The sequence below is a fragment of the Mytilus californianus genome, unplaced genomic scaffold (genome assembly GCF_021869535.1).
Source record: "Mytilus californianus isolate M0D057914Y unplaced genomic scaffold, xbMytCali1.0.p SCAF_3, whole genome shotgun sequence".
In the NCBI taxonomy this organism is placed as follows: Eukaryota; Metazoa; Mollusca; class Bivalvia; order Mytilida; family Mytilidae; genus Mytilus; species Mytilus californianus.
This window is the reverse complement of record NW_026262679.1, coordinates 107,481,586-107,505,671: the sequence shown is the minus strand read 5'-3', so window position 1 is coordinate 107,505,671 and position 24,086 is coordinate 107,481,586. Positions and strand designations below refer to the sequence as shown.

The window sequence follows — 24,086 nt, the reverse complement described above, 5'->3', positions numbered from 1 at the left end:
AAAGAATAGAAAGCTTTCATTGTAGACCCCCCCCCCCCCCATTAGTGGACGTAACAGACGAACGTTTACCTTATCTGGCTCAGCCAATGGATGAGCATAATGGGTTAATGGATGGCCATTACTAATTTGTAATGGGTTCGATAATAATTATTAACACTTTTACTAATAAAGCTGATTTCGTTCCCTTTTATGCTTTTTATCTATCAAATAGTAAATAAATTTTTAAAAAAAGATAACATAACAGATATGATTTAACTGAAGGTGAAAATATCACAAACGTGTGACATTATAGAATTTAACATATAAAGGAAAGGATAGTTAGTGGTTTGTCATAACAACATTATTTTTGTACGTTGCTTTACTTATTTTGTAATATTTATAATAGGTTTTCGGCTATATTCTTTTTTGCTGTAAAGTACTATTCCTTAAACAGCATAACTTCCGGTGCTATCAGAAACTTCTGTTATCTTATCACAGTTATATTTATATATTAAAAGCTAATGGTGTGGTGTTGTTCTTAGGTCAATAGTGAAGAAATGAAATGAAATCCGTTCACGCTATTAGGAAATGCATTCAAATGACGTTAATTCCACGTAATCATATTCAGTCAATCCAAAAAGGACATTTATCAAATGTTGTCATCATGGAAAATGCAAACAATAATCTGGGAAACGATACGAATAGAATGATTACGAGAAGTTACAGTAAAAAGTTACACGAGAGGAAAGAAGACGTCAAGTCCAAATCTGAAATGCCTTTAAGTATTGGTCATGACAAAGATGGCAAGGAATTCTATATCAGAATGACTACAGGTGCGTTCAATTTTATCTGAATACAAAATACAAAACTCTGCTGTCTCATGGCTGAATTATATTCCTGCTTTTGGCTATATTTGTTTTAAATTTTTGCTACCTGTTTTATGATAATTGTTAACGTTATATATAATTGTTAAAATTACCCTCAAGTTCTGGATCATTTTGAATAATAATTGATATAGATCTAGGATCACTTGGTATACATGTAAGTAGTACGTTACATGTAATTGAACCAGCAATTAAAAAAGACAACATGTCATTAACTAGCCAAATCTTTTAACGATTTCTATAGATGAAAACAAAATTTTATAGTTTATTTTCTAAAGTAAAATAGCGAATGCCTTTTCTAATTTCTCATTAATAATTTGATATTTATTGTGACATATTTAAAACAAACGGATATTAATGAAAAATTATGTAGCTAAGAAAGTTCAGCTGATTGAAGCGAAAATTTATATGACAACTTTACTGAAGGGCGGACATGGCGGAAGGACCTTTTTCGGAACGATTGGGCCTTTATTTATTGCGGGAATTCGGGGTTTACACTTATTTGGACTCAGGAAATAATGATTGATTTTTTTTTCGGGATCAGGGAAATAATGCTTTATAAATTTTTTTTCGGGAATTCGGGATGACAACCCTTCTACTTTACTGAACACCCTCTTACTATTCATCCCTTTTCGGGGGAAATAAATTGAACATATGTAAAACAAAGGAAACAGTACCTTGTCTTTCGGTCAAATGCGAGAAAAGCTGAATAAATGAAACCCCATTCCGACATTGGCAGATAATTGTTAAATGAGCAACTTCCAGTCCCTTTTTTGTGCCATACGTAACCCCTTCCCGTTTTAGCTCACCTGGCCGTCGTCGTCGCCTGTTAACTTTTACAAAAAAAACGTCTCTTCTGAAACTAATGGGCCAAATTTAACCAAACTTGGGAACAATCATCATTGGAGTATCTGGTTTAAAAATGTATCTGATGACCCCGCCTGTCATTCAACATTGCTGATGAGATCTACATATTGTCCACTTACATGACGAATTTTACTATTTTTTTTTCTAAAAAACGATCTATTATAAGTCAACAGGGCTGAAATAGTCTAACGACTTCTCTCATGAGTTATTGCCCTTTAATGACGATTTTTACCCATTTTTTGCGATTTGCCTATTTTCCTGAAAACTATTGAAGATATAGTGTTAAATAAACACTTTAAACAGCAAAAATGATCAGAAAGACAATATCTACAAGTATATCAGCATAATCCAAATCGTCTGAAGACTCCTTATTGGAGTTATTGCTCTTTGTTGACGATTTTACATTTTTTTTGCGTTTTTGTCTAACATCTTAAATACACATGATAATAACTTATATAAGCAAAAAAGATCAGCAAGACAAGTTCATCAAAGACGACTATTGGTCGAAATCGTCAGTAGACTCTTTATTGGAGTAATTGCCCTTTAGTGACAATTTTTTCCCATTTTTTATGTTTTTGCCTAATAGCTTAAAAACTATAATAGAAAGATAAACTGTAATCTTAAAATATGAAAAAATGATAAGCGAGACAAGATCTACAAATAACTTATTATGGCCAAAATCGTCAGTCGACTTCTTATTTGAGTTATTGCTCTTTAATGACAGTTTATTTTGCATTTTTGCCTATTAACTTAAAAACTATAAATTTTTGCAGAAATGGTTGTTTGACTCTTGATAGGAGTGAGTGCCCTTAAATGAAGATTTTTTTACCCTTTTCTATGTTATGGGCAAAAACTAAGGAAGAGAGAGAGAAACTGTAAACAGAAAAATAATATCAGCAATAGAAGATCAATAAAAAAAGAGACTTTTGTCATGAATTCTTTTCTAGTCCACAATGATGGAGAGGGTCCATTGTTGAAGATGGACATAGACCTAGGTGAGTGAGACAGGCTTTTTAGAGCCTCTAGTTTGCATTGCACTGATCTTTCGAAAATATGAACTCTGAGAGTTGATCATGAAGTTGAATCATTAAGTGCTTATTGAGAGCACTTTACAGTTTTTGGTTGTATGGACCATGACCATGTTCGGTAAATGAACAGTTGCTAAAATACAAAACCAAAATAACATGGTGGTGTTTTCGTTAGCTGCAGTTTGTACTTGTAAGTGACATTGACCGATTACATTGTATGTCTATTTTTCATGTTTGATCGTAATCAGAGACATTGTTCCATACAAAGAAATACTGTAAGGAAGTACAGGCAGGCTTAATACTGTCTCCATTTTACTATTCAAATTAGTTGTTAGATTTAATTCCCTTTCTTTTCTTTGGTCTGGATTGAAATGATATCATATAGACTCTTATAGAAGTGAACGCAAGCCGCACAACACGAAGCCAATTTTGTTATGTATTTCAGATGAGCAAAACAAAAGCAACAAGAAAGCAATATTGACATATGAATGGGAGCGCCCGAACTTTGCCGATCTTCAGCATACTTTTGTACCGGAAGAATTTAGAGGTCATGGTGTAGCCAAATTATTAGCCGAGGTATTTTTGATTATATAGTGGGAATGAAATGTAGCAATGCAAGGTTGTGATTATGGTGACACAGGCTCGCTTTGATGTTGTGCTGTACGAGAAGCTACAACTTTTCATAACATGTTAATGAGTCTGTCCCAATTATAGAAATTCTCGTCGATGTGATTGTTGTTTACTTTTATTGGCGTTTTTGTCTTATTGGTGTCAGTTATTCGGCTGATTTTGTTAAATTCATTTACGTCTTGCCTAGACGTTTTAGAACTTTTCATATGTTGTTTAGGTTTTAGCGTTTAAGAACTTACAACTGCTAAGAAATAGAAGTTCCTTTATACTATTAATTCCAAAAGGAAGAAGTATTCTGAAATATTATTTTCACTGGACGATATATTCAACAGCATGTATTTTTTGATGGAATAAAGAATATAGCACAAAGTACACACACAAGTGTTGATATAGTGTTGATTTATGAGGGGCCTGATGGGTTATTTTCGTTCTTCGTGATCGGCGCATTTTCGCTATCGTGATCCGTTTTTCTACAGATTTATTTTTTTTTTATATTTTCGTGATCCGTGATCATGGAAATTTATTTTCTGTGAATCGTGATTGACAAAAAAATCAACTCGTGAATCGTGATGAGACCCCCCCTCCCCCCAATCAGGCCCCTCATTTATAAGGTGGGGGGGGGATTTGTAATTCTATCATATTGAATTGTTTTCATACACATTGGATGCATCTTTCAGCAGTAAAATTAAAAAGATCAACGTTTGTATGAATTGAACAACTATTGTAAATATTATAACGTGATTAGTGTAAAACCAAGACCGGGTTTTTAACTGCACAATAAGTTTCAGTTGTATTTTATTTTAACAATGCATCATGACAGTTCGTGTATCCTTTAAACATGAAGTTCCTAAGTACCGAATCAAATGTGTTTTATAGATATAAGAAGATGTGGTATGAGTGCCAATGAGACAACTCTCCATCCAAGTCAAAATTTATAAAAGTAAACCATTATAGGCCAAAGTACGGTCTTCAACACGGAGCCTTGGCTCACCCCGAACAGCAAGCTATAAAGGGCCCCCAAAATCACTAGTGTAAACAGGGGCGGATTCAGGATTTTGGAAAGGGGGGGGGGGGGGGGCGAAGTATGTAAAGATCGCCGAGCGGAACGAGGCGAACATTTTTTTGGCTAAAAAACATAAAATAAGTGTAAAATGCACTTTTTTAACGGTTCCTGACGTAAGGCATGTATATTTTATAGTTAAAGTGTAAGGGTTGGACATTTTTGATGCCGTATTCTCCCCATTAATTGTCTATTATAAAATGATTGGATGGATCCAAAGCTATGTACTAATATATTTGATGTGGGACTTGTCAGTAAAAAATTGACATGGAAAATTCTCGTTTGTTGTATGTTTAGTTAGCATAACGTCACAGATTTCTTGTTGTAAACAAGATATACGCCGGGCTATTCAATGAAATTTACAATACGACCGACACGAGTTAAGAAAGACAAATAAGCAATTTTTATCCAAATGTTTGATTGAAATGTTTCACCCAACAAGGGAAGTGAGGGATTTCAAATCAACCAAAGGCTACGAATGAGTCTGAAATGACATCGAATATATGAATGACGGTCGACAAATGGAGACATAAAGGCCACACCCAGCAGGCAGGTTGCAGTCGGGCCTTGAAAAAGTATTCATTTTATCAGTTCGACGAAACAGACATTCCGGTCAGATATGGGATTTACATGCAAACCTCTGGCCCCAAAAAAATTACGCCCGTTTTTTTATTCATCATGTTCATTTAATGCTAAATAATTCTGTTGGAAATTTTTGTTTCTAATAGCAAAAAAAGTGGACAAGATTATTGTTTTCAATCCAGATACGGCCAGAATTTTTGTTTAAGGCTAAAATCAGGGTCAGAATTTTTTCTCTCAAACATCTCAGACTGCCCCCTCAAATCAAATGGTCCGTACCTTAGACTTTAAATCTATCTAGAGCTTATTGACTGGGGATCATTATTCAGCTATGTTATTAATAGGCTGGGGCGTGTTGGGTTAAACATGTTTTCGTAGGTAAATAATATTGCTGTGGAACTTTTTTTGCATGAAAGTGTAATAGAGTAAAACTTTCTGTTCGGTGGAATTGTGAAATAGAAGTCAATAAATACGTTCTTGCTCAATCCTTTGTCGCTTTGAAGGTGTCATAGATATAGGAAGATGTGGTATGAGTGCAAATGAGACAACTCTCCATCCAAGCAACAATTTATAAAAGTAAACCATTATAGGTCAAGGTACGGCCTTCAACACGGAGCATTCTTGTCATCCTCAGCCTAAGCAATGTGTTACTGTAATTTGAATTTCAAAATGACTGAGTGACGTTTTATCGACGCACTGGTCAACTCCACCGTAGCGAATCACATGATTTTGACATAATCAATAATATATTACAGTAAATACGAGCGAAACTTATCTTTATAAGTAAAGAATTGCCGCATAAAAATTAAATACGCGGAAAATGGCAAAGTTCACGAAGTCTAGTCTGATTAATCATTTTACAAAAAAAAAAAAAGTGCAAGCAAAGGGGGGGGGGGGGGGGGGGGCGTACGCCCTCTACGCCCCCCTCTGGATCCGCCACTGGTAAAACCATTCAAACGGGAAAACCAACGGTCTAATCTATATAAAAAACGAGAAACGAGAAACACTTATGAACCACATTAACAAACGACAACTACTGAACATCATATTCCTTTGCCTAGTTACCATCATAAATGAAACCCGACTAGGAAGCTCGTGTCTGACCTGTTTTAAATTAAGATTTCATGGTACCCAGACTTTGGGCACAGAAATGAATATTATTGCTTTCATTGTGTAAATCCATTTCATTTGAAATTTGGTGGATAGTTGTCTCGTTAGCAATCAAACCACATCTCCTTATTTTAATATGTAATCTGTCTTACAATACTCAAACTGATATATCAATTTTAAAAAGTTTTTTTTTTATTTTGTAGACGGCTTTTGAGCATTTTGTCTCGGAAGGAGCTACAATGAGACTTTCGTGTACATATCTACAGAAGTACGCCTTAGACAATGAAAATCCAAGACATATGAGTAATATTTGTTGGGACTAACATGTAGCCTGGATGCATTGTATACACAGATCACCAATATAATCAGTTAAACTCTTTGGACATTGCCTTATCTTTTATTGGATTCACTGTTGTTTGAATCTTCATTTATTTTGTAATTCTATATGATCAGATTCTTTGGATTTATTTTATTTTGATTGTCATGTAGCAGTGGAGTATTGACAGAATTAAATTCAAACATTGTTTACCCTATACAATTTCGGCTTTTTCTTTCTTTATTTTTATACCACATACTGAACACTACTAAGCTGATATGACCTTGTTTTAGGTGAATTTATCCGCTCTGAAAATATCCTTTATTTTACTATCCATACTTAAAAACAACGTTGTTTTCAAGCATATTTTGAAATCCATTTCTTGTAGAAACATGTTATGTCCATGCCTAAATACCAATTTATGTATAGCATTTGTAAATTTTGTCCTTTACTCCACATTCCCCTATTTTTCAGATTGAGGGACAAAAACTCATATTAAATGGAAACGGTAGTATTAAGAATAAGCTTACGAATATTTATTATTTCAATTAACGGCCCTTGATGGGCAATATGACATTCACATAAACAAACTATGATATTATAACACAATTTGCACATATTTGATTTTAAACAGCATACATTTTGCAGTCATGACAAAGATTGGTAAAACAACTAGAATGAAAACAATGATAGTGTTGGTATACAAATGAAAGAAGATACCAAGGGGCAATACAAACCACTATGCAAAGAAGGATAGACAACACTGTAACACCATAGTCAAAATATCTCGACTCATATTTAAAGCAAAAATACATTACAGGACACGAAAAATAACTTAATAATACCTATCGGATAGAGGTGAACAAAGAACATTGCCAAACTACTTATGTATAATAAACGGGATTCTTTTATGCAGTATGCTATGAAAGGATTATCGTATCCTTCTCTGCATGCAGCATCCATCAAAGTGTCAATTATTCGGAATGTCAAAGCACTTCTCACGATGGCTACCATCAGTTTTCATATGATGATATGGCTCATCCAGTGTGTATGAAGTCTTCTGTTGAGAGTGTAGTTAATGTGACAGTATCCACGTGCTCCCTGCAATCGTTTTACAACTTTTTATCAATAAATTTAAACAACTAAATATTTATTCCTGTACAATTATTAACACTTACGGTTCTACATCCTGTCGATACTTATATTTTGGCATTGCACATGGTCATGTTTTCCTAAGCTGTTTATGACGTCTTTGCATAAATTGAGATATGTACCGATTGATATTTTTTCTTTGATGCATGATTTTTTTTATTGTTGTAATTTGCTTTGAATTAGCTTTCAGTAACTGCGAGTACTCTCAGGTCGATACTTTATGCCTTTATTGTTTTTATACGACCGCAAAAAATGTTTGCGGTCGTATATTGGTATCACGTCGTCGTCGTCGTCGGCGTCGTCGTCGTCCGAAGACAGTTGGTTTCCGGACAATAACTTTAGTATAAGTGAATAGAAATCCATGAAATTTTAACACAAGGTTTATAACCACAAAAGGAAGGTTGGGATTGATTTTGGGGGTTATGGTCCCAACGGTTTAGGAATTAAGGGCCAAAAAAGGGGCCCAAATAAGCATTTTTGTAGTTTCCAGACAATAACTTGTGTTTTGGTGTATGAATCTCTCTGAAATTATACCACAAGTTTCCATACAACAAAGGAATGGTTAGGATTTACTATTGGGGGTTATGGCTCAAACCATTTAGGAATTAGGAGCAAAAAAGGGGGAAAACAAGGGTTTCCTTGTTAATTGACAATTAATACAATTTTAAAGCAGTGTAAGGGAGGTAATCAAAATACATTAAAAGAACAATATTGTGTATGTTTTAGATTACCTCCCTTACACTGCTTGTAAATTATGTATAAAGAAATAATGTATTGTCTCTAGGTGATTAGCTGTCAATTTATCTTTAGAAGTTACTATTAATTAATATCAATTTTAGCTTTGGTTATGTATGTCATTTTCTATTTTAAGACTTTTATGATGTATTTAAATGGGTAATTATGGTTGCAAACTCCATTAGAAATTTGAAATGACCATATCTTGAGGGAAAGATTTTTTTTTGGAAAAAAGGGAAAGGAGGGAAGTGAAACAAAATGTGGGGTTCTCATTTCAGATTTCAGAAAATAAAAAGATAATTTCTTCAAATATATTTTTTTTTGTTAAAAAAAGGGCCGGGGGTGGGGGTTCAATACGCAACAGCATAGTGTATTGCACAAAAGCAAAAAAAAAGTGGGTAATTTTTTTTTGGGGGGTGGGTCAATTCGCAACAGCAAAGTGTATTGCACAAAAGCAAAAAATTGAATATAAATTCAAAATTATATAACAAATTATAAGTTCTTTGACTACAGTTATTCTGTGTCAGAAACCTATTATGTGTCAAATATTTAATTACAATCCAAATTCAGACATGTATCAAGCGCGAATAGTGTGTCCATTTTTGCCCCAACTGTTCATGGTTGGATCTCTGCGGTCGTATCCAGCTGCGCTCAGCGAAGCAATTTATTGTAAGTTGTTCTTGTTTATTTGTTGCTTTGGTATAGATCTGATGAGTCAAGCCCTTTTCAACTAGTTTTTAAAGTTTGTTCATATGTTGTCCTGTTACACCACTGTCCCATTCAGGTTGGAGTGAGGGTTGGGCGTCCGCAAACATGTTTAACCCCATTATGTATGTGCCTGTCCCAACTCAGGAGCCTGTAATTCAGTGGTCGTTTATTTGTTTTTCGTTTGTTGTTTTGTACGTAAGTCAGGCTTTGGTTTTCTTGTTAACCGGATTTTCGAAAGAAAAATCGGTTATTGATTTGGGGATGTACGGCGGCCGTCGGGTGCCAAACAGTGTCCGTTCATTAACATGAAAACGCTTTGACGAAATTTTTTCAAATTTAGATATGTTATTTCCTGTGACTAAATGAAGGTCAAATTCAATTTTTACGGCTTTAGCTTTTCTCGTTGTTGAGTTATATCCCTTTCCATTAGTCAAAAGTGGTACTTATTATGTGATTGAGTTATTTCCCTTTAAACTGAAATGGTTAATTATATATATATAAAGGTTGATTACACTTACAGATAAGTTTTATAGATTTTTAAAAGACATTGTATTAATGATAAATGACATTTTGGATTTTTTTTTCTTTGGTAAATTGTTTGAAGAATTTTGTGGTAGGTTTGTTTGTTATTCTGTATAAACTAATTTTCTGAATGCTATATATATATATATAATTTTTTTTATGAAGTGAACTCCTTTAAAAACTAAGCTTGTATTGTTTATTAATAAACATATATTTAGATTTCTGTTTTTGGGCCCAGTTTTCAAGTTGGTCCAAATCGGGGTCCAAAATTAAACTGTGTTTGATTTCAACATAAATTGAATATAATTAGGGTTCTTTGAAATGCCGAATATAAACCTGTATTTATTTTCATTATTTTAAAATTAGATAATACCACATTGAGGCCCAAAGGGTCCTAAATTAAAATTTTGTTTAATTTCATCAAAAATTGAATTCTTGGGGTTCTTTGATATGCTAATTCTAACAATGTTTTAGTGGTCAAATCATATCTAATTTTATTGATTATAATGATTTATTCAGTTTGAGTTATTTCCCTTTGAACAGAAAATTAATAAGTATAGGGATAAAATTAAACTGTGTTTCATTTCAACATAAATTAAATATATATAGGGTTCTTTCAAATGCTGAATCTAAACCTGTATTTAAATATTGGATTTTTGGGCCCAGTTTTCAAGTTGGTCCAAATCAGGGTCCAAAATTAAGCTTTGTTTGATTTCAACAAAAATTGAATTCTTGGGGTTCTTTGATATGCTGATTTTAACAATGTACTTAGATTTTGGATATTGGACCATAAAAGGTAAATGTCCAATTTCAAATTTTTCAGTTCTTTGACCACATTCATTTTGTGTCACAAACCTATGCTGTGTCAAATATTCAATCACAATCCAAATTTAGAGCTGTTTTAAGCTTAAATGTAGTGCCCATACTTGCTCAACTGTTCAGGGTTCGACCCCTGCAGGAAATCCGGTTTGCTGTCACTCTGACAGCCTCTTGTTTGGATATTTTTACATTTTCTCATGTCAAGGCTTTTTATAGCTTGTTATGCAGTATTGCTCTAGATTAAGGCCGTACGGAGGCAAACGTTGCTAACATTTATACGTCATTTTGTCTTTGGTGGTTAGTTGTCTCATTGACAATCGATCACAATCAAACCACATCTCCTTATTTTATATTACTTTTTGTTTTAAAGACGACGGTTATCAATTGAGATATGCAAACATGCTAAAACTTTGTTCTTATATAGTCTTTATGAAATTTTAGGGACCACTTCTGATAATAGATAAATCAAGTTAGCTTCTGCTTGAGACTAATGAGTTCAGCTTATTTAGCATAACTTGTAAGTGTCCAATCACTGATATATTAATCTGGTAATCACCCATAAAAACACAAGTCAGTGAAGGTAAATAAACAAAAACACAAAAACAAGTATTTTTTAAACAAGTTTTTAAAATTTTATTGTGCACAAAAAACTCCAAAACGACGAAAAAGAAAATCTGAAAAAAACTTATCAATTTTTTTCTTTTCCATGTTTAAAGAGGCGGATCCAGACAATTTTTCCGGGGTCGTCACAATGCGAATTGTCAAAAAGTTTTAAATGGTTTTATTGGTAGTATTTCATTGAGGTCACGAGGGAAGTTACTATGCAAGTGGTTTCACATGATTTCCGAAATATATTCCTATTTTATTTTCTTGGATTTTTGCAACTGAGCTAAAGTATCAACGATTACATCAATTGTAAATTATAATCAGTGCTTATCCACTGAATCTTTTCTGACCTATTGTTGCGCGAAAAAAAAAATCAGTAACCCGAGCCCACCATTTGAACTTTCACATTTGCAATTGTTTACACGCATCGGTCAGGCCAATCGGATTAACATACATATCCTTTGTCCATGCTTCTCTTACAAGCGGAGTGTGAACACATGATCTGTATTTCAATCAGATTGCGGTCAGACAATTTTAAGAATGACAAAGATGTTAAAATAATCAAGCTTGTCGCATTTCTCAATGTTTTCAGCTGCCGACTTTAGCCATTTTTTGTAGTTTTCCAGAAATGCAACCACCAGTGACAGTCCTTTCTACTTCGAGAGATCATAGTCCACTTGGACTAAGTAACTATGCGTTATAATAATCGGTTTTAGGTTTTCGTTAAACTTTAATTGTGTTTCAAAGTATTAATTGGAAAATCGATACTGAATCAAAACGTACAAGATATAAGGATTTTGCAAAAAAAATCTGCGCTACTTTGATTAAGCCAGATCATGGCACCGGGATACATACATGCCTGATTTTTGTTGAAAATTTGTTAAAAAATTAAAGATTTGGGCTTTATTTAAATAAACATGAGTCAGCTACCAAACGACAGAAAAAAAACAAAACAAAACGATATCTTTAGACTAGTTGATTAGATTGTTTGCCGTAAAAGCCGCGCATATTCATGATACCTGCCCATACCTCAGTGTACCTATAGAGGTGGTTGTGTTGGTTTGTTCATTTTTTTTTAATTTCCGTCAAAACACCTGAAAGATAAAGTGTAGGAAAATTCAGATAAACTTTTTTCTGACCCGGGCATATAATTTTTTCACTTGTAATTCTTTGTCATAAGAAAGGACATTTACAGGTCTTCACTGTGACAACTCTGTTGGCCAAGATGGTTGCCTCATTGGCAATCATACCACATTTCCTGATTTTATATTAACCCATATCTTTATTATTCTTACAAAAAACTCACGATTTCGGGGCCTTTATAGCTTATTATGCTGTATGGGTTTTGCTCATTGTTGAAAGCCGTAAGGTAACCAATATAGTTGTTAACTTTTACATTATTTAGTCTCTGGTGGAGAATTGTCTCATTGGCAATCATCACATCTTCTTATTTTTATATCATCAGGATTGAAATGTTGTATGCCAGACGCACGTTCCGTCTACAACTACAAAAGACTTATCAGTAACGCTCGAATCAAAAAAGTTATAATGAAGATCTGAGACTACAATAACCGACATATATATATAGTAGTCTCAGTAATGGTAAACAAAATTACTAAGTTGAATAGTATTAGGACCCAAAATTCCGAAAAGTTTTGCCAAATACAGCTAGGTGTATGTATCAATATATTGATCAACAACATAAGCATGAATACATGGAAAATTCAATGATGTCATCACGAGAAAGTGTCCGTTCGGTCTATATCTATACCATATTGTTTTCTGGTTTTTAGATTTTCCAACTGTTTCATTTACTTCCCTTGGTCGTATCCGGTTTTAATTTCATTTTGCCGGCAACGAAATTTGCACGTTTTGAAAATGTCACAAAAACCACAACAGCAGGTAATAAATGTTCATTAAGAATCCGAATTCACAGGGCAAAACACGAATGAGACAATTTGAAACCAGTAAGACAGGCATACCAACTTTACTGAATTTCGAAACGTGACGTTTTCACTTTTCGTGAAAAAATAATTATTTTACAAAAAAATATGAAATTCTTCAGGATTTGCGTGCAATATGTAGAGGGAAGGGGTCAATTGATTTATCAAACCATTGTTAGAAGATTGATTTAATAACAGTTAGGGGTAACAAGACACTTCGGCACCAAGACATTTCGGCACCTTTTCGGACATTTCAGAACTAAGACAATTCGACACCTCAATTTTTCTCTCTATATTTTCCTGTTATCATTAAAGGTTAAGAAAAATAAAAGAATTAAAACGAAATATCAAGAATTTTTATATTAATATTAAAATCCTTAAAGGGGCCTTAGCTGTCAAAATCATGCTCACCGATTTGACTGAAATTCTCATATTTGATTTATAACATACTAAAATGTATATCCAAATTATAAAAAGTCTTAAATAAACAATTTACAGTGCATGAATTCCATAATATGTATCAGCATTTCGAGTGTATTTTAGTCTAGACTCCATCTAATTAACTATGGAGGTGACCTCCGATGACTGCAGACGGTAATATAACCCGATATAGATATAAATAGATAGCGAATGTGTGCAATTGGGTTTTTCTAGGTCTGTTTGATTTCATATTATAGGTTAATAAAATATGTTAATCATCGTTTTTACCTGTATAAGAAGAGTTTTTGTGGATTGAATCAGTCAACCAAATGATTTACCCTTGTTTCACTTTCAATGTTGACAGTCTTTTCCTTTTAATAGCTAAACATGCCTAGTTCATGCGTAACCCATCTCTAGCTAAGGGGTTAGATAGAATGTCACATGTATACAGATTCAATGAGGTTGAATTATTCACTTGTAAGTGAATAATTCATCAGCGATGTTTCTTAGCTTATTTTGACAAAATTGAACCAAACTGGCTCCTTAAAGTGAATTATTATTTCACTATTTCACTTTCTGACATTAATGATTGAACAAAAAAAAATCATATCTTTTTTTTTATATCTCGTAGCTAATGCCCCTTTAAAAAAAATTTGCAATACAAAATTTAATGGTGTTTGAATAAACATTATTTAATTAAATCATAATAATTGATTGTAAAATTTGAAGATGCCAGAGTCTATGGACCACCACCAAAGGGACTTTTTTTAAACTTATAGTGCTGCCTGTATATATGTTATATTTACTGTTTACAGTATTTAAAATATTTCACAATTATCATGTGTTCCCCTTTCATGAAAAACTAGTGCTGTTATTGTATCTATAAACTGTTGAATATAATTAAAATAAATATTATAAGTATGATAAATATGCATTATGTGTTTTAATTTAATACTAGAATACCATCGGAATAGAACTATGCATTACATAAAAACTAGTATATGCATAGTGAATTCTATAATCTCTTTGAAATCAATATTCATGCATACACACGAATGAGACAGCAACCCAAATGACTAAGCTGCCATACAGTCCACCAATAAACAACAAAAAGAATAAACAATTTCAAGATATCATATACACTAATTTCGTAAATAGTGCAGGAATAACATTGGTAATTGTAAAAACAGTCCCAAATATTTGCTCTATTTAATATTTTACACTAAACTTGCAAATTGAGGTCATCCATACAAACCTACATTAGTCCCAGGTAATTTAAATTTTTGGTTCAACATATTTTGAACAAGGATTTATTAAGGTCTAAAAGCTAATAAGTGGAATAAACACATGGTTGATTCAATCAAGTGGAATAAACACATGGTTGATTCAATCAAGTGGAATAAACACATGGTTGATTTAATCTTTATGAGGTGCCGATTTGTCTATGTGACCAATCTCAAGATGTTTTTTATGAATGAATTACACTGGTTGACCCAGTCAATGGGCTTAAATTTAGTCTTAGATGCATGATGTTTTTTATTAGTTGTTATTGGCTTTGAACTAGCTGTCAGTAACTGCGAGTACTCTCAGATCTGTACTTAGTGTCTTTTTGTTGTTGGGATGTACAAGTACCCAGCCACGTCCACTCTGTGTTTTTGTTAGATGTATTTCTATTTGTATCCATCTGATGAGTTAAGCCTTTTTCAACTGATTTTTATACGACCGCAAAAAAAATTTTGTGGTCGTATATTGGTATGACGTTGGCGTCGTCCGAAGACACATTGGTTTTCGCACTCTAACTTTAGTTTAAGTGAATGGATCTCTATGAAATTTTACCACAAGGTTCAATACCACAAAAGGAAGGTTGGGATTGATTTTGGGGGTTATGGTACCAACAGTAAAGGAATTAGGGGCCAAAAATAAGCATTTTTGTAACTTCCAGACATAACTTGTGTGTTAGTGTATGGATCTCTCTGACATTGTACCACAAGGTTCCATATCACAAAAGGAATGCTGGGATTGATTTTGGGGGTAATTGCCTCAAAATATTAGGAATTAGGGGCCAAAAAAGGGGCAAAAAAACAAGCATTTTTCTAGTTTCATGACAATAACTTGTGTGTAAGTGCATGGATCTTTCTGAAATTGTACTACAAGGTTCCATATCACAAAGGAAAAGCTGGAATTGAGTTTGGGGGTAATTGCTGAAACGTTTAGGAATTGGGGGCCAAACAGGGGCCAAAAATAAGCATTTTTCTAGTTTCCAGACAATAACTTGTGTTCAAGTGTATGGATCTCTCTGAAATTGTACTGCAAGGTACCATACCACAAAGGGAAGGCTGGGATTGATGATGGGGGTAATTGCCTCAATATTTTAGGAATTAGGGGCCAAAAAGGGGCAAAAAACAAGCATTTTTCTAGTTTTAGGACAATAACTTGTGTGTAAGTGTATGGATCTTTCTGATATTGTACTACAAGGTTCCATATCACAAAGGAAAAGCTGGGTTTGAGTTTGGGGTTAATTGCCCTAATTGTTTAGGAATTTGGGGCCAAAAAACACATTTTTCTAGTTTCCAGACAATAGCTTGTGTTCAAGTGTATGGATCTCTCTGAAATTGTACTGCAAGGTACCATACCAAAAAGGGAAGGCTGGGATTGAGTTTGGGGGTGATGAATCATAAGGGGGTTCAAAAAATTTGGGGGGGGGGATTTATTTTTTTTTTCATTTTTTTTCTTTTTTTTTTCTTTTAAAATTTTCCATTTTAAGTTGGTTATTTCTGATTTATATTTAAAAGCAAATAATAATGATATGGTAGGAGATACACACCAAACAGGATGTGTAAATTATTATATAATAAGTATTGTGCAATAGCAAGAAATTTTCAATTGCACGGTATTGCACAATAGCAAGAAATCTTCAATTGCACAGTATTGCGCAATAGCAAGAAATCTTCAATTGCACAGTATTGCGCAATAGCAAGAAATATCCAATAGCACAATATTGCGCAATAGCAAGAAATTATCAATCGTACAGTATTGCGCAATAGCAAGAAATATTTAATTGCACAGTATTGTGCAAAAGAAGATACTTTGTATAAATTGCTTATTTCTTGACCAATTTCAATGGGGTTTTATTCTTGAATTCTTGGGGTTCTTTAATATGCTGAATCTAACCGTGTATTTAGTTTTTGGATTTTTGGCCCCGTTTTTAAATTGGTCCACATTGAGGTCCAAAGGGTCCAAAATTAAACTTTGTTTGATTTCATCAAAAATTGAATTATTGGGGTTCTTTGATATGCCGAATCTAACCATGTATTTAGATTCTTAATTTTTGGTTCCGTTTTCAAATTGGTCTACATTAAGGTCCAAAGGGTCCAAAATTAAACTTAGTTTGATTTTAACAGAAATTGAATTCTTAGGGTTCTTTGATATGCTGAATCTAAACATGTATTTAGATTTTTGATTATGGGCCCAGTTTTCAAGTTGGTCCAAATCGGGGTCCAAAATTAAACTTTGTTTGATTTCAACAAAAATTGAATATATGGGGTTCTTTGATATGCTGAATCTAACCATGTATTTAGATTTTTGATTTTTGGGCCCCGTTATCAACTTTGTCCACATTGAGGTCAAAAGGGTCCAAAATTAAACTTTGTTTGATTTCATCAAAAATTGAATTCTTGGGGTTCTTTGATATGCTGAATCTAACCATGTATTTAGATTTTGGATATTGGACCATAATAGGTGAATGTCCAATTTAAAATTTTTAAGTTCTTAGACCACATTCATTCTGTGTCAGAAACCTATGTTGTGTCAAATATTTAATCACAATCCAAATGCAAAGCTGTATCAAGCTTGAATGTTGTGTCCATACTTGCCCCAACTGTTCAGGGTTCGACCTCTGCGGTCGTGTCAAGCTGCGCCCTGCGGAGCATTTTATTTTCTTTAAAATTCTCCATTTTAAATTGGTTATTTCTGATTTATATATATAAAAGCAAATAATAATGATATGGTTTGAATAGATAAATTAAAAATTTTTAAGTTCTTAGACCACATTCATTCTGTGTCGGAAACCTATGCTGTGTCAAATATTTAATTACAATCCAAATTCAGTGCTGTATCAAGCTTGAATGTTGTGTCCATACTTGCCCCAACTGTTCAGGGTTCGACCTCTGCGGTCGTATCAAGCTGCGCCCCAGCGGAGCATTTTATTATAGTTCGTTCTTATGTTGTTCCGTTACACCACTGTCCCAGGTTAGGGGAGGGTTGGGATCCCGCTAACATGTTTAACCCCGCCACATTCTGTATGTATGTGCCTGTCCCAAGTCAGGAGCCTGTAATTCAGTGGTTGTCGTTTGTTGATGTGTTACATATTTGTTTTTCGTTCATTTTTTTGTACAAAAATTAGGCTGTTATTTTTCTCATTTGAATTGTTTTACATTTGTCATTTCGGGGCCTTTTATAGCTGACTATGCGGTATGGGCTTTGCTCATTGTTCATTTGTTGAAGGACGTACGGTGACCTATAGTTGTTAATTTCTGTGTCATTTTGTCTCTTGTGAAGAGTTGTCTCATTGGCAATCATACCACATCTTCTTTTTTTATATTAAACAATGTCATAGAACAATCAATTTGTCTAATCCATTTTTCTCTCCATGAAATACACCTTATCCCTATTTGTCTGCCATTACTGGACATCACAAAGGTTCAGGTCAAATTTTGACTTCAAAAACAAAATGTCTGATGCCAGAAAGGAAAAGTGATTGTTGTATGACTCTATAGTTAAAGTGTCGTAAATTCTCGGGTCCAGTGTTGCAGATTCCCAAATAGCGATAAGGTGTATAGCGTAATCATGATAACTACAGGTGTATTTTTTGTCAGGAAATATATATTATGGTATGTTTTTCTGTTATTTAAAAATAAGAAATGGGTGGGGTACTGGTTGTCTCAGCTGCTCATCCCTACCAAAAAACGATTGAAGTGCTATATATAATAAAGAGGAGTTCAGAAAGTAATTACTATATGGATGATCTTAATTCATGTACATGTATGTTTACGTTCTTTTGGTAAACAGTTAAATATATATAATGTTGATACCGGATAAAAAAATTTACTATCATTTCAATTAGTTCAGATAGTGCCATATTATCATAATTGATACTGTTAATCTTAACTAACATATCAGAATAGTATTTCTACAGGTACTATGTTTTTGTAATTATAGATATATGTAATTGAAACACATTACAGCCATTTACAATTATTTACAGGTAGTTAAATTACTCCATCCCTGATTTTGTTACCAAAAGCAAATTCAGTTGACTATTTACTACATATATCTCTTTGACATAAATGCATACAGATTACTTTTACCCAACCCAAAAATCATTATCCCATGTTCACTGTCCTTTTGTTTAGGAGGGATTTTCAGAGTATTGAATTCATATGAGGGATTCCATTAATCAAATTCTTTTAGTTCAATATTAAAAAAAAAAAATGAAATTGGGGATCAAAACAGATAACAAAGAATATGTGTTAGTACAATTATTTTTGAAAATATCTAGTGGTGTTACATTGAGTTGAATCTATAAACAGCATTTGTTATGTTATGGTCAGTATATACGTAGGACTTGTTTTTTATTTTGTTTGATTTATTTCATTGAAGATTTTTTCATTCCCTTATAGCTTACCGATAGAGACAGAGACAGAGAAAAGAAAAAGAAAGAAACTATTCTAGACTTATCTAAATACTTAGATAAACCCATTAGAGTGAAATTTAGTGGAGGAAGAGAAGGTAAAATTGTAAACTATTTTATGCATAAAATGTTTCAAATGCAGATCTATCACTATGAAAAGTGAAAACAACATTTAATACTTTCAATCTTATTTTAACTGTTAAATGTATATGTAAATGAGGAGATGTGGTATGGTTGCTAATGAGACCACTATCCATAAAGACCATAGGACACAGATGTGAACAATTAGTTACAGGTCTCCATACTGCCCTTTAAAATTGTCAAATCCATTGTCATATAGAAGCTATAAAGGCCATTGGATACATAATGTAAATCAATTCAAATTAGAAAACCAAAGGTCTGATTTGTATTAAATATATAACAATAAACGAAAAAAAGTATGGAGGACAGCATCCAACCACAACAACCAGATAACAGGATCCTGGCTTAGGACGGGCACATAAAGAAAATGAAGGGGTAGAACATGTTGTTAGACTTAGCACTCAATCTCTAAAAAAACCTGGGACAGGCATGTATCAGCACATTGTAAGAACAAAATCAGTTGGAAAGGGCTTGACTTATGACATTGGTAATTAGCACAAAATCATATAACAATACAAATGACACAAAATAAGTGAATAAAGTAATAGTGTATAAAAATATGGAAATGAGGTATGCTTGCCAATGAGGCAACTATCCATGAAAATTTAAATGAAGTGGATGTAAGCAATTATAGTCTCTATATGTACCAGACTGTCAAACTAGAGAGAACTATTGCAATTTATATGTACATGATACATGTGTATATATATATATATATATATATATATATATATATATATATATATCCTATATCAAATTTTTTGCAGCAAGTGGAGTTTTGAAAGGTTATGATCCACTGCTAAATTTAGTATTAGATGGTTGTACAGAGTATCTGAGAGGTAAGGACATTGTCAACGTCAAAACAAACAAACAAACAAAAAGATGTTTTCTTAGGGTTTCCTTTGTTAGAAAATAAAGGTAGGAACCATTTTTTTAAGGTTTTGAACCTTGAGTATTTGGGGACCACCTGCAATTTTATCTATTAACTATCAAAAATGCCAATAAAAACTATAGGGTAGGCAATTTGCCTTATTGTATAAGGAACCCATTAACACAAATATTTTTTTAATTTTATTTATACACTTTTGAGACATGCATTATTTTTTTATGTCAACACTTGATGTAAACACTTTTAGAGAAAAACAAATGTTGATAGTTTAATTTTGTATAGGGACTTTAGCTCTAAATCATACTTAATTGAGATACGATAGTTCGAAGAATTTAACAGAGAATATCAATTATTTACACCAATTCCTTGAAAGACGAAAAAACATTTAGATATTACGAAAGACAACAACAAAACTCTTATTTACAAGTACAAGTAACTTCAATTCTAGTTTTCTATACGAAAGAAGCTTAAAATAACCCCTCTTTTATATATTTCATAATTGAAAGGATGAGATGAAATTATAAAGGGGGAGGGCTTTTGTCCTAGACCATTACATCAACCCAATATCTTTATTTTAACTAAGCATTTAAATGGATAACTCAACTTTCAAAACCTATTTCTGTTATAGATCCTGATGATCCATACAAACTTACAGAAGACACCAGGCAGCTAGGTTTAGTGGTATGTCGAGGAACATCTGTAGTTTTAATTTGTCCTGCAGATGGCATGGAAGCCATTGCAAATCCTTTCATTCAGCAAGATGGATGAAAAATTTAGGAATTTTTTTAGCAAATATAATTAACATTTTGACAAGAAGCAGTGCTTAGATGGGGACCTTGAGAATGTACATATAGTGCACTGTGAACTTACTCAGACTCTGATGATCTGATATATAGTTTTTATAACTTGTTTGTTATTGTACAAATAGTACTGTAAATTGTGTTATGAATAATGCCTAGGTAAAACAGAACTGACAGAAAATAAAAGTCCTTTTAGTTATTATTGTATTACAGTAACTGTTAAAAATAAAGGTATCAGTTAAGTTACCAACTGTTTAGTAAATAAGTTTAAATCTGCATTTTTATATAAAAGAGTATCCCGTTATCCATTCTTAACCTTTCTGTTATTACCTCGTTTTTTCTATTTTTAATAGAATTATTTCCCCTTTTGTAACTGAATTTCAAATGACATTTTTTTTATATATTCTATATACTATTCAATTTCACACAAACATCTGATTTCTTCTTTCACTTTAAGATTCATATCAATGAAATACATAATTTTTCTAATACTGCTCTATTTATACCATGTAGAGGATACAAAATAGGGGAGATAACTTTGGAATTTTTTTATATATATATTCCAAAACATTGCTTATAAATGATGATTGCTCAGATACATGTATATAGGTGCAAAGGACAAAATCACATAACCTAAGACATGAAAATTCTGGTATTCATGAAATTGATTGAATCCTGTACTCTTATTCATTTCATACACATATGTTTCATTTCATATTTGGTGTTTTTACATGGATGCTGAATAAACTGAAAAGATATGATAGTTTTATATTACATAACACAGTACAACTCAACAGTTATATTCCCTTATGATTTGTGGTTTCTTTCGATGATTTGTTTGATATTAAACTTTAATACATGTTTCTACAGCCAAACAATATCTTAAACACATATACTTACAATTGACCTATCAATTATGTGTCGGAAAAAAAATCTTTTTAGGTCTCCGATGAGATCATTTCTGCAGGTCTTGCAATCAGTTGTAAGTCTATAGTGAACATGGAGAACATGGAAAATACTGTTGTCAGGTCTTTTAAGATTGCATATTTTGGAATTAATGTTGATTCACTCATAGGGTCTTTGCATCGGAAATAAACACATTAATTTTAAAACCAGTTGTTGGCATGATACGGGTTATGTTCTTCTCATATATTTTATGATGGTATGATACTAAATTCCTAAAGGGAGGGATTGTGCTTGATTTATATATGATGAAGACATCATCTTTCAATCAGTTTAATTGAGGTCTGGAGCTGGCATGTCAGTAACTGCTAGTAGTCCTTTGCTAATTATGTATCATTGTCATTTTGCTTAGTTTCTTCTGTTACCTGTTCTGACATCAGCCTCTGGCCTTTGTTAGTCTTTTATGTTTTTATGCCCCCGCCGTAGCGGTGGGGGCATTAAGTTTTACCCATGTCCGTCTGTACGTCCGTCCTTCCGTACGTCCCAAAATTGGTTTCCGTTCTCTAACTTGAGTTTGCCTCAACCAAATGGTATGAAACTTATACATAATGCTTAATTCCACAAAACACAGATCATTTATTTCAAGTTTGAATTTTGGTGGCGTCACTTTAACCGTTCTAGAGTTATGCCCCTTTATAAATGGAAAAATTGCAAAATTTTGGGTTTCCGTTCTCTAACTTAAGTTTGCCTCAACCAAATGTTATGAAACTTATACACAATGCTTATTACCACAAAACACAGATCAAGTTTGAATTTTGGTGGCGTCACTTTAACCGTTCTAGAGTTATGCCCCTTTATAAATGGAAAAATTGCAAAATTTTTATTTTCTTCTAAATATCAAGTTTTTTAAAATTGGAATTATCTTCCTTTATTCATGATTATAGTTGAATCAACTACAATCAATGCTTTATACAATGCAATGTTTAATTTTGACTTCCACTATTAAAACACAGATCAAGTTGAATTTGGGTAGTGTCACTTTAACCATTGAGTTATGCCCCTTTATAAATCGAAAGATTACTAAATTTTTGGTTTCTATTCTGTAATTTAAATTTGCCCCAACCAAACATTATGAAACCTATACACAATATTCATTACCACAAAACTAAGATCAAGTACAAATTTTTTGTTTCCGTTTTCTAACTTTAGTTTGCCTCAACCAAATGTTATGAAACTTATACACAATGCTTATTACTACATAATACAGATTAAGTACGAAATTTGGTGGCGACACTTTTACCATTCTAGAGTTATGTCCCTTTATAAACATAAAATTGCTGAATTTTTCGTTTCCGTTCTCTAACTTTTAGTTTGTCTCAACCAAATGTTTTAAAACTTATACACAACCGTTCTAGAGTTATTTGTGTTTACAAATAGAAAAATTGCTGATTTTTTAATTTCTGTTCTATACTTAAGTTAGCCTCAACCAAATGTTATGAGACTTACACACAATGCTTATTACCACAAAACTCAGATCAAGTTCAAATTTGGGTAGCGTCACTTTTACCGTTCTTCAGTTATGTTCCTTTATAACTATATGATATACAAGCGGGGGCATCATCTGTGTCCACATGTGGACACTATCCACATTTAATTATATTTAGTTCATTTATATGTTTCGGAGTTAAGTGTGACATCCATTTTCACTGAACTAGTACACATTTTTGTTTAGGGGCCAGCTGAAGCCCTCCTCTAGGTGCGGGATTTTGTCGCTGTGTTGAAGACCCATTAGTCGCCTTGGGTTGTTGTCTCTTTGACACATCCCCATTTCCATTCTCAATTTTACTAGAGCTGCAAATATAGTTTATAATATACCCTTTTATCAGATAAGGTTCTAATTCTGATAAAGAAACAAATATTTTGCAGCATCTTTCTGACCAAGTTGCTACATATAATTTTGTACCAAAAGTTTCATGGAAAAGAATTAGTTTTGTCTACTTTTGGTAATTATGTAAATATTGAGATCTTTGAAATTGCCAAATAGCAATCATTTTTTAAATATTATGTCCGTATATTATTTAGCAATTCACTCTTGTCATATTAGTTTTCAGGTGTCTTCCCGATTGTCCCACTTTTTGAAATTACAGGTAAAAAAGTTATGAAATTTTGTGGGACAATTGGGAAGTTTAAATGTGGGACAATCGGGAATTGTTTTGAAAGTGATTGGTTTGTTTTTAAAGTATGTCGCAGTTAATTATAGGTTACTAATCTATGTAACTTATAAAATATACAAATAACATGAACAT

At 32.9% G+C, this 24,086-nt stretch overlaps 2 protein-coding genes across 2 annotated transcripts; both read left to right on the top strand.

The window, feature by feature from the left end:
• The first annotated feature begins 425 nt into the window (after positions 1 to 425).
• LOC127735717 (protein NATD1-like) lies at positions 426 to 6,675 on the top strand. The gene is made up of 3 exons (XM_052245989.1): positions 426 to 812; positions 3,204 to 3,334; positions 6,341 to 6,675. The coding sequence occupies exons 1-3, from the start codon at positions 542 to 544 to the stop codon at positions 6,458 to 6,460; spliced, it is 522 nt and encodes a 173-aa protein (XP_052101949.1). The 5' UTR covers positions 426 to 541; the 3' UTR covers positions 6,461 to 6,675.
• Positions 6,676 to 12,795: 6,120 nt separating this feature from the next.
• Positions 12,796 to 21,635, top strand: LOC127735716 (U6 snRNA-associated Sm-like protein LSm7). Its single transcript, XM_052245987.1, has 4 exons — positions 12,796 to 12,897; positions 19,037 to 19,145; positions 19,956 to 20,027; positions 20,706 to 21,635. Exons 1-4 carry the CDS (start codon positions 12,874 to 12,876, stop codon positions 20,843 to 20,845), a joined length of 345 nt encoding a protein of 114 aa, XP_052101947.1. The 5' UTR covers positions 12,796 to 12,873; the 3' UTR covers positions 20,846 to 21,635.
• Positions 21,636 to 24,086: the final 2,451 nt, after the last annotated feature.

Excerpts from the sequence above, each read along its gene's own strand:
- LOC127735717 (XM_052245989.1), top strand. The coding sequence starts at position 542 with ATGAAATCCGTTCACGCTATTAGGAAATGCATTCAAATGACGTTAATT. Across the intron at positions 813-3,203 it reads CTATATCAGAATGACTACAG|ATGAGCAAAACAAAAGCAAC; the intron begins GTGCGTTCAATT and ends TATGTATTTCAG. Across the intron at positions 3,335-6,340 it reads TAGCCAAATTATTAGCCGAG|ACGGCTTTTGAGCATTTTGT; the intron begins GTATTTTTGATT and ends TTTATTTTGTAG.
- LOC127735716 (XM_052245987.1), top strand. The coding sequence starts at position 12,874 with ATGTCACAAAAACCACAACAGCAG. Across the intron at positions 12,898-19,036 it reads CACAAAAACCACAACAGCAG|CTTACCGATAGAGACAGAGA; the intron begins GTAATAAATGTT and ends ATTCCCTTATAG. Across the intron at positions 19,146-19,955 it reads ATTTAGTGGAGGAAGAGAAG|CAAGTGGAGTTTTGAAAGGT; the intron begins GTAAAATTGTAA and ends AATTTTTTGCAG.